Genomic DNA, 11,903 nt, shown 5'->3' on the forward strand with positions numbered 1-11,903 from the left:
CCGAATTAAGCAAAAAATACTAGGGGCTTGCACATACAGCTGCAATATGGGAGCCATCCTTGATGCTATTTTTGTTTTTCCAAAAAATGTCTACATGTCGCTCGCTTGCTTGCCCTTAGGGCTGCTGAGACCTATACTAGTTATAGATGAGATTTGAGTTCTCTGTGACACGGAGACCTCGAACCCGGGTTCCTGGGTTCGCCACTGAGTTTTTGATGCCACCCTACACAACTCGACACGCTGAGTCGAATGGCATCAAGGAACCCAAGAACCCGGGTTCGAAGTCGCTGGGTCCCCGAGGTCGCCACCGGGATTTTGCACTTTTCTGGTGGTTCAATGTGGCGAGTCTGACCGAAGTACCCGGGTTCGAGGTCTCGGGTTCCCCGAGGTCGCCACCGGGATTTTGCACTTTTCTGGGGAAGTTTAATGTGGCGAGTCTAACCGAATCACCTGGGTTGGTTTTTAAAAGGGTTTCGATGTATAGAAAGACAGTCTAGCGTTTTAAGGGAAGTGGCCCGGTACATAGTACCAAAATCGTGTACATGCAGGAAATCTATCACTTTCGCGCACTCCCAAACCCTTCTTTCTCTTCTTTTATAACATTCTGTAGCCAGATGATTGTACACACAGGCGTGAAAACCGTTTGTGCGCGCAACATCCGGTTCGGGAGTTATGACTTAGAAAATTTCAAAAAGTTTAAATGCATTCAGGTGTACTTAAAGTCTCATTACGAACCAATCTCTTTCAAATTTTGCACGTAAATCCACATGGCCATGAAGATCGTTTTTACACCGATCCACTGTTCTAGCATGTTTTTCAAATTTTAAAATGAATTTCAGAAATTTTAAAATTCATTTTAAAATTTGAAAAAAATGATGGAACTCTGGATCGGTGTAAGAACAATCTTCATGGCCATGTGCATTTACATGCAAAATTTGAAGGAGATCGGCTCATAACGAGACTTTTGGTACACCTGAATGCATTTAAACTTTCTGGAATTTTCTAAGTGCCATAACTCCCGAACCGGATGTTGCGCGCACAAACGGTTCTCTCGCCTGTGTGTACAAATCATCTGACTACAGAATGTCATAAAACCAAAGAAAAAAGGGTTTGGGAGTGCGCGAAAGTGAAAGATGTCGTGCATGTACACGATTTTGGTACCATGTACCGGGCCACTTCCCTTAAGAGTTAAGATGCTGCTTAACAGAAAAGTAATATTTTTAAAAGCTGTTGAAATAATTTTAACCTGTTTTGCAAAACTCATTTGAATTTCTTCCAGCAGTACCTAAGCCTTAAAAAATATTTTAAACGATTTATCGAGCATTTCGAATGAATGGCTAGATGTTGTTGTTCTGATTAGTTTTAATTTTTACGTACACCCAAATTCTTAAAAAATTTTGAAAATATTTAACTATCTTTCAGTGTCCCTAATTACGGACTTACTCGTCATTATTTCAAAATAAACTATGTTAAATATGTCAAAATTTATTACTACAGCTTTTGAGTATTTTTATATATATTTCTAAATAATTTTGGAAATGTTTCTTAATATTAAAAAAAATATAAATATTTTGAAATATATTAAAGACTTGAATTGGCTAAATAAATTTAACTAATTATTAAATTATGAAAACGAATTGAATGTTTCTATGTCTTCGAAGACAATAAAACATTCAATTCGTTTTCATAATAACTAGTTAAATTGAGTTAACCTATTTAAGTCTTTAATATTTTACATTCAAAAATAAGGAATTCCTTATTTTTGAATTTTCCTAAACATATTTTATTTATCAATATTTTCAAATACATTAAATATTTAGAAAATCAGATCATTAAAATTATTTATAAAAATTTTGAAATAAATTAAATATTTTTTCAATTCCTGCTAATATTCTTAATGTTTTTAAATATGTTTCTAAACATGTTTCGAAGTATTTTCTAATACTTTTGAATATACCGTAATTATCGAATTTGTGGCTCCCCCCGCAATAAGAGCCCCCCCTGTAATAAGCCCCCCTCCCTGACCCTGTTTGAAAAATAAGGCCACCCCCCGAAATTACGCCCCAGGGGCCGTTATTAAATGTCAAGCGCTGCAAGTTGATTGGTGTACCGCAAATGCTTTTTAAAAATTGTTGTGCTTATGAGCAAACATTAAACGCACATCAGTATAATGCGGTATTTGTTGGCAAAAAGGTGTACAGGGACCTCAGTATACGCTCGAAAATGGTGCAAGGAAGGTTGCGCTGTTGCGTATACCGGTAACTACTGCGTTCAGGTCCACTAGAACCGGATGCGAAGTTGTTTGACATATAATGCCCCCTCCCAAAAAATACCGTTCGAAAAATAATGCCACTCCCCGAAATTGCGCCCCCTCCCCGAAATAAGCCCCCTTCCGCCATAGCCTTCGAACTATTTGTGCCTCAGGGCCACAAATTCGATAATTACGGTAAATAATATTTAAACAAAATAAAAAAATTGAATTAATTATGAAATAAGGAAACCAAATTAAATATTTGTCAGCCTTCTGGATGTTTCCTCAATATATCAAAATGCTTCTAAAAGTGTCTTTTAATATTTCTAAGAATATTTCAAAGATGTTAAAATATTTCTTAATATTTCTAAATTCTGCTAAACTCTTCAAAACTTTTCTAAACAAAATGTAAATATATATCTTTGTGAATTTCTAATATTTTGATATATGTTTTTAAATATTTTTAGAAAAACTTAGAAATACTCGTAATTTTTACATGTTTTGCAAATATTAATAATTCTAAATATAATAATTATTTTTAAAATGTAATAAATATCATAAACAACTGATCTAACAAATATTAGTAAAATATCTTTTAATTTTAAATATTCCTAAACAGTTTTAAATACATGCACAAATATTTCTAAGTATTTCTTAGTATTTCTTGGAATATTTCTAAATATCTTTCTTGGTATATTTTGAAACATCTTTAAGTATTTCAAAACATTTATAATTTATTTCTGAAAGCTTTTAAATACTTCTAAATGCTTCTGAATATCCGTAAGTAAATTTTTAAAATATCTGATAATTTCAAAATTTTGCTGAGTTCTTTGAATGTTTAGTGTTTCTTAATACGTCCTAATATTTCTAAATTTATTTTTAAAGAACAAAGTATATTTCAATAAAGAATATTTCAATTTCAATAAAGAATAACTTAAAGAATATTTCAAGATAAATTTCTAATTAATTCAAGAAATAATTCTGAAAACATTTCTACAAATAATTTACTTGTTTTGAAATAATTCTAAGTCTTACTGAATGTTTTTGAATGTATGCATAAATACTTCTAGATAGTTTAAATACAGATACAAATATTTCTAAGTATTTCTCAGTATTTCATGATGTATTTCTAATTATCTTCAAATGTTTTAAAATGGTTCTGAATTTATTTCTGAATATTTTTAAATATTTTTAGGTGCTTCTAAATATTTTTAAATAGATATTCAAATAAATATAGTTGAATATTTTTAAATAATGCTAAATTTTTTTAATGTTTGTGAATATTTCTAATTTTATTACTAAAGATTTCAGAAATTTATATATGTATTTCTAAATGTTTATAGAAATAATTCTAAATATTGTCTAAAAAAAGTTTACATATTTTTAAATATTGCTAAATTCTGGTAAATATTTTAAAATATATTTATAAATAATTGTTATCATTTTCAAACATGTTTGTAAGCATATATTTAAATATTTAAATGAATTTTTGAATATATTTTTAAATTTGTTAAATTTTTCAGGCATCTCCTGATTTATTTCTAAAGATATTTCCAAATATTTTAGGTTTCATAGAAGATTTTTAATTTATTTCTAAAGGTTTTTAAACATTTTTAAAAAATTTTAAATTCTTTTAGTTATTTCTGAATAATTTTTAAATGTTTTGAAATACATATCTCGAAATAAAATTGATTTTTTCAAAATACGTTTTTTCAAAAAATTTTTATTTCAAAATAATGTTTTGCCGACTTATTTGGCAGCGCCATTTCGTACAGTCAGTTATATGGTTGGTAAGTTATATGGTATCGGAAGCATCTCGCCATTCAAAAAAATATCAAGTTGTTTTGACAGTACAGATACAATGCTTCCCAGTTGCATATATCGTTACGAAAGTATAGGTTTATCTTACCTTAGCTGGCATCGCAACCGTGACGTCGTGGTAGTACTCGTAATTACGATTGTTTGATGAAACGCTTAGTTGTGATATTTGAGTCATTCTACAGTCTACATTATGTACAACAGTTTTACAAATCTTTTCCCACTTCAGCATTTCTTCACATAGGGGGTAGCATCTTGATTCTTAATCGTCCGTAGTATTCTGCTGATTTGTTTTATCGAGAAAAATTGAAATTAAAAGCTAAGGAAACAATAAAATTTATTAATTATGTTGATTTATAGAACTTAATTTTGGAATAAAACAAAGAATTTAATGCTGACGGTATACCTCCAACATATCGGTGCAATAATAGAATTTTGCACAAAGTAACAGGGTTGCTGTCGTATTAAAGGTTGTCGCAATATTATTATGTACCACGGGAAATTATTACTCTTTAAGAAAATAATTTTGAGACAAGTCATTATTTGCACCAACACCAAAAACACATTAAAATGTCGTTAAGAATAATCATGCAATGGTAATGCTCAGATTTTGGGCACTGTTTTGTCTCATAATAATTGAAAGGGATTTTTCATTTAGATATGTAAACGCAAGGCGTTGCCGTTTGTCAAACATCCTGAATAAAGTCATCCCATATATCATACAGAGTTATTGGGTTTAGAAATTAGTAAACTGTTAATTTTGCACGCACGTTGTGCCATTCCTTTTGTTATTTTGTCGATTTAAGAAAAAAATGTACAAGGTGTTTCAACTCCTCCTGCCCTACACACAGCAGCAATATGGGAGTCATCCTTCATGCTGTCGTCTGTGTATTAACTTCAAAAAATGTCTACATGTCGCTCGCTTGCTTGCCCTTAGGGCTGCTGAGACCTATACTAGTAATACCGTATAGAATACTTCTGTTGTAACTGACAACAAACCAACAATAATTTAAGGATACTGTAAACAAAAATAAATAACAGAAATGAAAAATTTTTGAAATTAAGACAAATACCGTAGTTCAGTCAATAACGCACGCACTGCAGCTGAATTTCTTCGTCGTACCGCGTCATTTCAGGTGCCGCAGCCGTGCAGAGATCTCCACTGGGTGGCGCCAACACCGTGTTCTTTGTTTCGACCATCATAGACTTATTGATTTGGGGCTACGGTATCGGTATGGCTATCTGGTTTCCGCCGGGGAATTTCCTACTGGAGAGCGGACGTTTATTGGGCAGCCTCAACAGTGTCATAGATGCCACGGTATTCGTCTTATGTGTGCGTCGGACCCGAATGGTGTTCTACGCCTGGCTGCGACGCCGGCGCATTCCAGTAGTGATTGTAACTCCCCAATCGCAGACGTCGCGTGGTCGCGAAAAAAATCCAGCCGTTATGTCGAGAATTTTGACTTGACGCGCTCACAGTATGGTGTATCTGTTCTTTCTATGAGTCTGCATTAGCTTTAGCCGATTTACTGACTTTGTTTTATTTATTTTGCATCAGCGATAGCGTACAAGTATCGCTGTGTGTATATGCAGAATAAAACGTCTCCAGTGCCGAGATTTTTCTTCTAAAACTTGTTTGAAGATTTCGTGTACAAAACTGCTTGCAACATGTTACCTTTTCCATAAGGAAGGTTAAACTGAACTCTGCTGTGGGAGACAGTCACGCGCAAACTGGCTTCTGAGAATCACTTTGAAAAATCAACTCCTTCTCAGTGACGTGCAAGCTGGTAAACAAATCTCAACGGCCGGCACATTTAGCGGAATATGCAGTTATCTATTTAATTCGCAGGCCGGGATGCCTCGAGGGTGACTGGCTTATTCTTATACGTTCTATTAAGCGGATTAATTCGGACAGCCGTCGCCGAATTCCCCGGCCCTTGGCTCTCAGGTGGATCGCTTGGAAAAGTTGTGTTGTCATAAACGACAAATGAAAGTACAGTTTTCTTTATTCAAACATACGACATACCTACTCGTACGTCTTTAACTGTACATGTCTTATTTTACATAATGAACCAGTGCCGACTATTTTGTTGGTAAGCGCGACTATCGACTTAAATCTTCAGCCTGGCAGTGCTTCAGAAATCCTAATTACCGGTATATGCACCGATTTTAGAACTGGTCTACAGTTTAAGGAATGGTACGGGGTATTATCTATATAAAGGTAGCGCCTTCCATTTTTCGTTTACTTAACATCGTGCCATCGATACAGCAACCAATACTAACACTTTTCAGCCAAATTAGCTAATGAAAAGATCCCCCGAGAGCCATGACCTCAATCAGCAAAAGCCCTAATCTGCCACAAAGTACCAAAGAGCGTGGGTTCCGTCGTGTGTTGATTTCCGATGATGAACCAGCTTCCCGGCTGCGATAAACACTGCAGTATATTCTCAGTGCGTGCTTTGCCGCTATTGAACTTAATTACAACGTACCTATTTATTCACACCCACCCGTCATCAAAAATTTATTTTCACATCATCACAAGACACCAGTCGGAAATCCTATGTGACACTGCAGTAATGAAGCAAAATGATTCTCCAGCAACAACCCTTCATTTTATTTCATCATTTAAATTAAAACACTGCATTTTCCACTTTAGTAAAAAGATGATTAATGTGTCCACACTGCAAGTCAACATCTCGGACACATTCGGGAACCGGCAAGTCGAACTCGTCGCCATGATCTCCATCTTCACCGTCGCTTTCGTAATCGGCACATTTTTATCTTTAATTTTAACCGTAACCATCGCTTTTCGTCCGCGACTACACACCGGCTCGGGAATCTTAATCGCACATCACCAGTTTCTCCATGTTCTACAAACCGGCATCAGCAACCCGCTGTACATGTTCACCGGATGGATAGTATGGCTGGGATTATCTGTCAGCGGTATGAACTGTTTCGTCATGCATTTTTTTTGTAAACTCTTCACCTTTACGGAAATGTGGGCGTCACTGATGTTGGCGGTTAACCGGTTCGTGGCGCTGATCTTTCCGCATCATTATAATGCCATTTCCTCTAATAAAGCCATTACTGTGTTAATGTTAATTCCATGGTTAATCGGATTAGCGTTAACTGTTCCCGGTTTATACGGAATCGGGACATTATTCGGCAACCGCCAGGTGGATTGCGGCTATATTACCGTCACCTCTCACGCCGTCGCCACGTTGGTAATTGTCATGGGAGTTTATTTGCCATTGGCAATACAGGGACTTCTGTACGCTGTGGTGCTGATTGTGCATTACAGACAAACCAAAATTCATGAAGTATCTACGGTACAGAAAAAACGTTTTCTGTTGTTTCGCTTATTATTCGGTTCGTATTTGTGGTACGTCGTATGTTACGCGCCGCAACCAATTGCGCTGTATGGATTTCCACAGTTTTGGTTTGAAGATAAACTGCGCGCCGGTTGGTTCCAGTTGCTGCAGGAAGTGGGATACGCCGGAAGTCCCGTGAGTTTGCGAAATGACTACTCTATAGATTGAATAAACCTAATTATTTCTTGAGCTTGTTTTTGATTGATTAGGTGTTCCTGCTACTGATGAACAAAGACATCATGCACGATACAAAGGAGGGATGTTCTAGATTGTGCCACGCGCGCTCTAATTCCTCCGTGATGCCGTCAAAAATGATGGTTTCCTCTAATATGGCACTTAGCCGGCGCAAGTCATAGCCTTTTTACAGCAGATAATGATAGTGGAATTTTTAGTTTTTCTTGAGGAGTGCACCGGTTCTTAAATTGTCTTGCTACAAAATTATTGTGGCAATCATTAAGTCAGTACTTACAAATTTAACCCGTATGGTATTGTTGAACCACGACTTGAATTTCTGGTGATTCTAATATATTAGTGGTATACTCAGGTCATCTGTTGTGAATACATGTTGTCTCGCTCTATACATACTCTCCATTTGCTGTCTGAGTGCCCAAACAAAGAGGGGCAACCGCCCTGTGCAACAAGCAAGGGAAACGATTCTCCATCATTATTAATGCGATCGGAGCAGACAGGGTTCACAGTACTACCTCTTCCGAAATCACCTTCCAACCTGTCCAAAGCCAGCGAGTCTTGGCGATTTATCGCCACATGCACTGCTGCACAGATACAATCAATAAACTACGGTCATGACTAGACTCTCCTTACGATGCCCCACTCTGCCTGCTGCAATAACATTATATAAGATTAATAAGAAGGATAATATAAGAAGGATGTTATATTAGAAGGACATAACCGTATTCCAATTGTACGGACCATTTCTTTGAACTGCTCTTATTGAGTCAACTAAGTATTAGAAATTTCGCAGCCAGTTATTGGATCTGACCTATACCTACTCCCGTACTACGACTTATCCTTGCCTTTTTGACTGCCAAGTGGTTCTCTAAATTGCTTTTGAGTTTTGACAAATAATTTTCGCTGCCCGAAGATGCCGACAAAACGCCGTGAGCCATCTGCTCGGAATCTGACTATGGCTCATCTCTTGCAAAAAGTGGACAGGCTCAAAAATGAAAGGCGTTGTACGAAGGTAAACCGCGAAAAGTCATAGTTTATTTGACTTTTATTTATCAATATCCACTGAGTGCAGATGTGTAGGATTTATCAATATCCACTGAGTGTAGATGTAGGAATGCCATGAGTGTGTTATGTAAGGTCCCTTCTCGTGCCAACTGGGACAAATTTTTCATTTGAATGTATTTTTGAGCGATGCTCGTCTCCATACATATTGCAAATAAAGTAAATAATATCCACTTTTTACGTTGGCATCCTGTTGTAACTGCAGAATCATCAACTTTCTCTAACAATCTGTTATAATCTAAACGGGAAACGTAATATTCACATTATTTTAGAGTACATGATGGTATGCTGCGCATAAAAGACAGGGTAATCGGTGAAGTTGAAGTCGACCGCAGTTCAGTAGTACAAGGTACTGCTGATGTTGTCAATGCGAAGGTCGCTGCTGACGAGAAAGAAATCCCGGAGAAATCCCCAGCGGAACGGCGTCTATTTTTTGCACATTTGTACGACTCGATCACGCAAAGTAAGATAAAGCTGGGTTTGCTGTTAAACCCATTAAAAATCTTTTTAAGGATTTAGCCGTGAGTTTGGGAAAACTGACATGTATATTTTTTACGTCGTGTTTTTTGTAGCTTCTGATGATACTCGTACATCGAACGCTCGACTGGCGCTCAGCCGTCTGCACCGCCGGATATCCGGTGACATGCTCAATATTTTCGACCAGCTCATTAATCTGCAGGTGCCACAGGTACGGGAATGTGCCAAGAAGTGCTTTCGCAATCCCGGCAGCTGGAAACATTTGAAGGTTAAACGGTTATGGCAAATTACATATTAAAGTCTTCATATGACTATGATTCTCATTTACGTTTCACAAGTCTATTTTTCGGTACAAAGCAAAATTCTGGTAAGATATGATTACATTGCCTGGATAAAGAATACAAGTATAGCACTGCTGATACTGAATGAATGATACGAGTGATTAAAGTGCAAAGAGTTTCCGCAAGAACAGCGCCTTTGTGTTGTAGAGAGTGTGGTGAATTTCTCCAGGACAATATTCGAAATGCAACGGAAGACTGTTCAGATCTTGGAAGAACGCTGGGCAGAACTTGCCAAGGATCAGCTGAGTGAACAAATGTGAAGGGAAGGAATCAACTTGTTCAAATTGTCTCTATTCATGCAGTAATAAATTTGCATTTTATTTCTCGAGCTCGTTGCATCAACCGCTATGGATTTAGTTGTGAAACATGTAATAAATCTCGAACTATTTTCCAGCTATGGTCGAGTATGTAGTAGTACATAGTTGTTGTAATTTAGCAAACTAACATTTGGAAATATCGCAAAATTTCGGCAAAAAAATGGCGTTGTTAACTTGGTGCACGACGCATGGAAAGAACTGAGCTTCCGTTTCCTGTTCACCGCAATGCTTAGCATGAAGCCGCTCTAGAGCATAGTGGTATTCCATCACGTACTGCAGATCTTTCACGAGGCGGTTACGAATTTTCGAATTTGCTTGATATTTGTTATCAACTTATCAAGCATCACTAATAGCATAGCTACATAAGCAATCGACTAAAAACTGCAGTTACAATTTTTGCATGAATATCCTAATTTGAAACGCTTCACAATCTCTCCAACTAGAGAAATAATACGAGATAAAACTCCGTCCCGATTTCCAATACACTCTGAACTCTGCCACATCTCGAAACCGCGAAATGTGACCTCTCAGAAACCGTACAAGAAGCAGCTTTCCCAGATCTCCCTAGTCGGTAACTTCATTTCTTTATATTTTGCATTTCTGTGGTAATTTTTACAACTTTTGTCCATGCTGACTGCAAACTTCGGTTTTCTTAGGTTTCTCAATGTACAGATACAGTTTGTATCTGTACATTATTCGATCAATGTTCACCAGTTGTTGCACGATCTATCACTCAACATGCACATCAGTTCCTACTTGTTTTCATGGCCGAGTACGGAACGCCTGAATTAGCAATTCCAGTCCGCGATGGTAACAGTACTGTGACGCATTTATTCTGCCAACGACAAGTTCCACGTTCCCGCTCCTCCTGCATGCTGTTTTAGCCGTGAACACCATTTTCCAAGGAAAATTTATTAAACATTAAAAAAACTCAGAAAACCTTCGTAAAACTCGAAAGACCAATAAAATAGTTAGAACAGAACGCCGGTTAAGAGAATTCACCAAAAGCGAACCATCGGTCAACGATTTGCCGGTTCACGGTTATTCGATCAAAAAATTATCAAGAAAAATGAAGGCCGAAAGACTGACGATGCTACCAGTACCAGGATATCTTATTCTGTGTTGTCTGAGACTGAACAAAATGGAAACGGACAGGTTTTCATTACTTTTCAAGTAATAAAAGCTTTTCAGGCCAGAAGTATGCCAGTACTGTATAAGAGACAGCTGCAAGGTGAGCTCAACAAAAACTACAACAGAGGTCACAAGGCTGGTCGAAACTCTGCCTATTTAGCCATGTCACGACTGACCCAACCAGGCCAGCAGTACACGTTACGATTTATTCACCACGTAACCCACGTGCCCAAGGCGCAGAGCTCCTTATAAAGCTTTGCAGTTTTCAACGTTCTAATCGTTTTAAAACTTATTCAAAATTTTAATCGGTTTTTGGTTTAATTTAGCAACGTGAATTAAATTTTCGAAAACTGACCTTTGCACATAACTAGTACAACGTATAACACGAAACATCGACCTGCCAGTTTTACCCGTGCTTTCCCTTAACTCGATTTTACCAGAATTTCACTGCTCCAAAATGTCGACATTTTTGGGTGTGGAAGCGTTTCGGGATTCACAAATTTCGACTTTACTGCAGAAAGCCAATTCTCTCAAAGCTGCTCGTCGAGAATGCGTGGATATATATAAAGGTATCACCATCTACGTAATTATTATTTGCGATTCCTCTGGATCCACTTGATTTCCTTTTCGGTACCTTATAATCGTTTGATCTGAAACTGTCAGATAAAATTTATTGTAAGACTTGCCTTACGCTTGCTCTGGCAATAACTGCTCTAATCTTTACTTTTTAATTGACGTTTACCGGTTTTGGAATAATCCACCCTTTACCCACTATATTAGAGCATTTCACGGCCGTCAAAAAACACGTTTTCGGAGTGGAAGACCCCAACCAGCCCGCTGAAAACGCGGGCGCCAGCCCCGAGGAGATTGCTGCCGAAGATAAGGAAATTTTGGATAAGTCCCTAGAGGAGCGACAGCAGTATTTTGCGCAGCTGTACGATGAGGC

General features: G+C 37.2%; 1 protein-coding gene across 1 annotated transcript; it reads left to right on the plus strand.

Annotated features, from left to right (window-relative positions):
• Positions 1-6,732: 6,732 nt before the first annotated feature.
• On the plus strand, positions 6,733-7,796 carry LOC129596948 (rhodopsin-like). Its single transcript, XM_055494354.1, has 2 exons — positions 6,733-7,575; positions 7,650-7,796. The coding sequence occupies exons 1-2, from the start codon at positions 6,733-6,735 to the stop codon at positions 7,794-7,796; spliced, it is 990 nt and encodes a 329-aa protein (XP_055350329.1).
• Positions 7,797-11,903: the final 4,107 nt, after the last annotated feature.

This window comes from Paramacrobiotus metropolitanus, unplaced genomic scaffold (assembly GCF_019649055.1).
Source record: "Paramacrobiotus metropolitanus isolate TYO unplaced genomic scaffold, Prichtersi_v1.0 Parri_scaffold0000098, whole genome shotgun sequence".
NCBI classification, from domain to species: Eukaryota; Metazoa; Tardigrada; class Eutardigrada; order Parachela; family Macrobiotidae; genus Paramacrobiotus; species Paramacrobiotus metropolitanus.

Coding starts and splice junctions, on each gene's coding strand:
- LOC129596948 (XM_055494354.1), top strand. CDS start 6,733: ATGATTAATGTGTCCACACTGCAAGTCAACATCTCGGACACATTCGGG. Junction 7,576..7,649: donor TGGGATACGCCGGAAGTCCC/GTGAGTTTGCGA, acceptor TTGATTGATTAG/GTGTTCCTGCTACTGATGAA.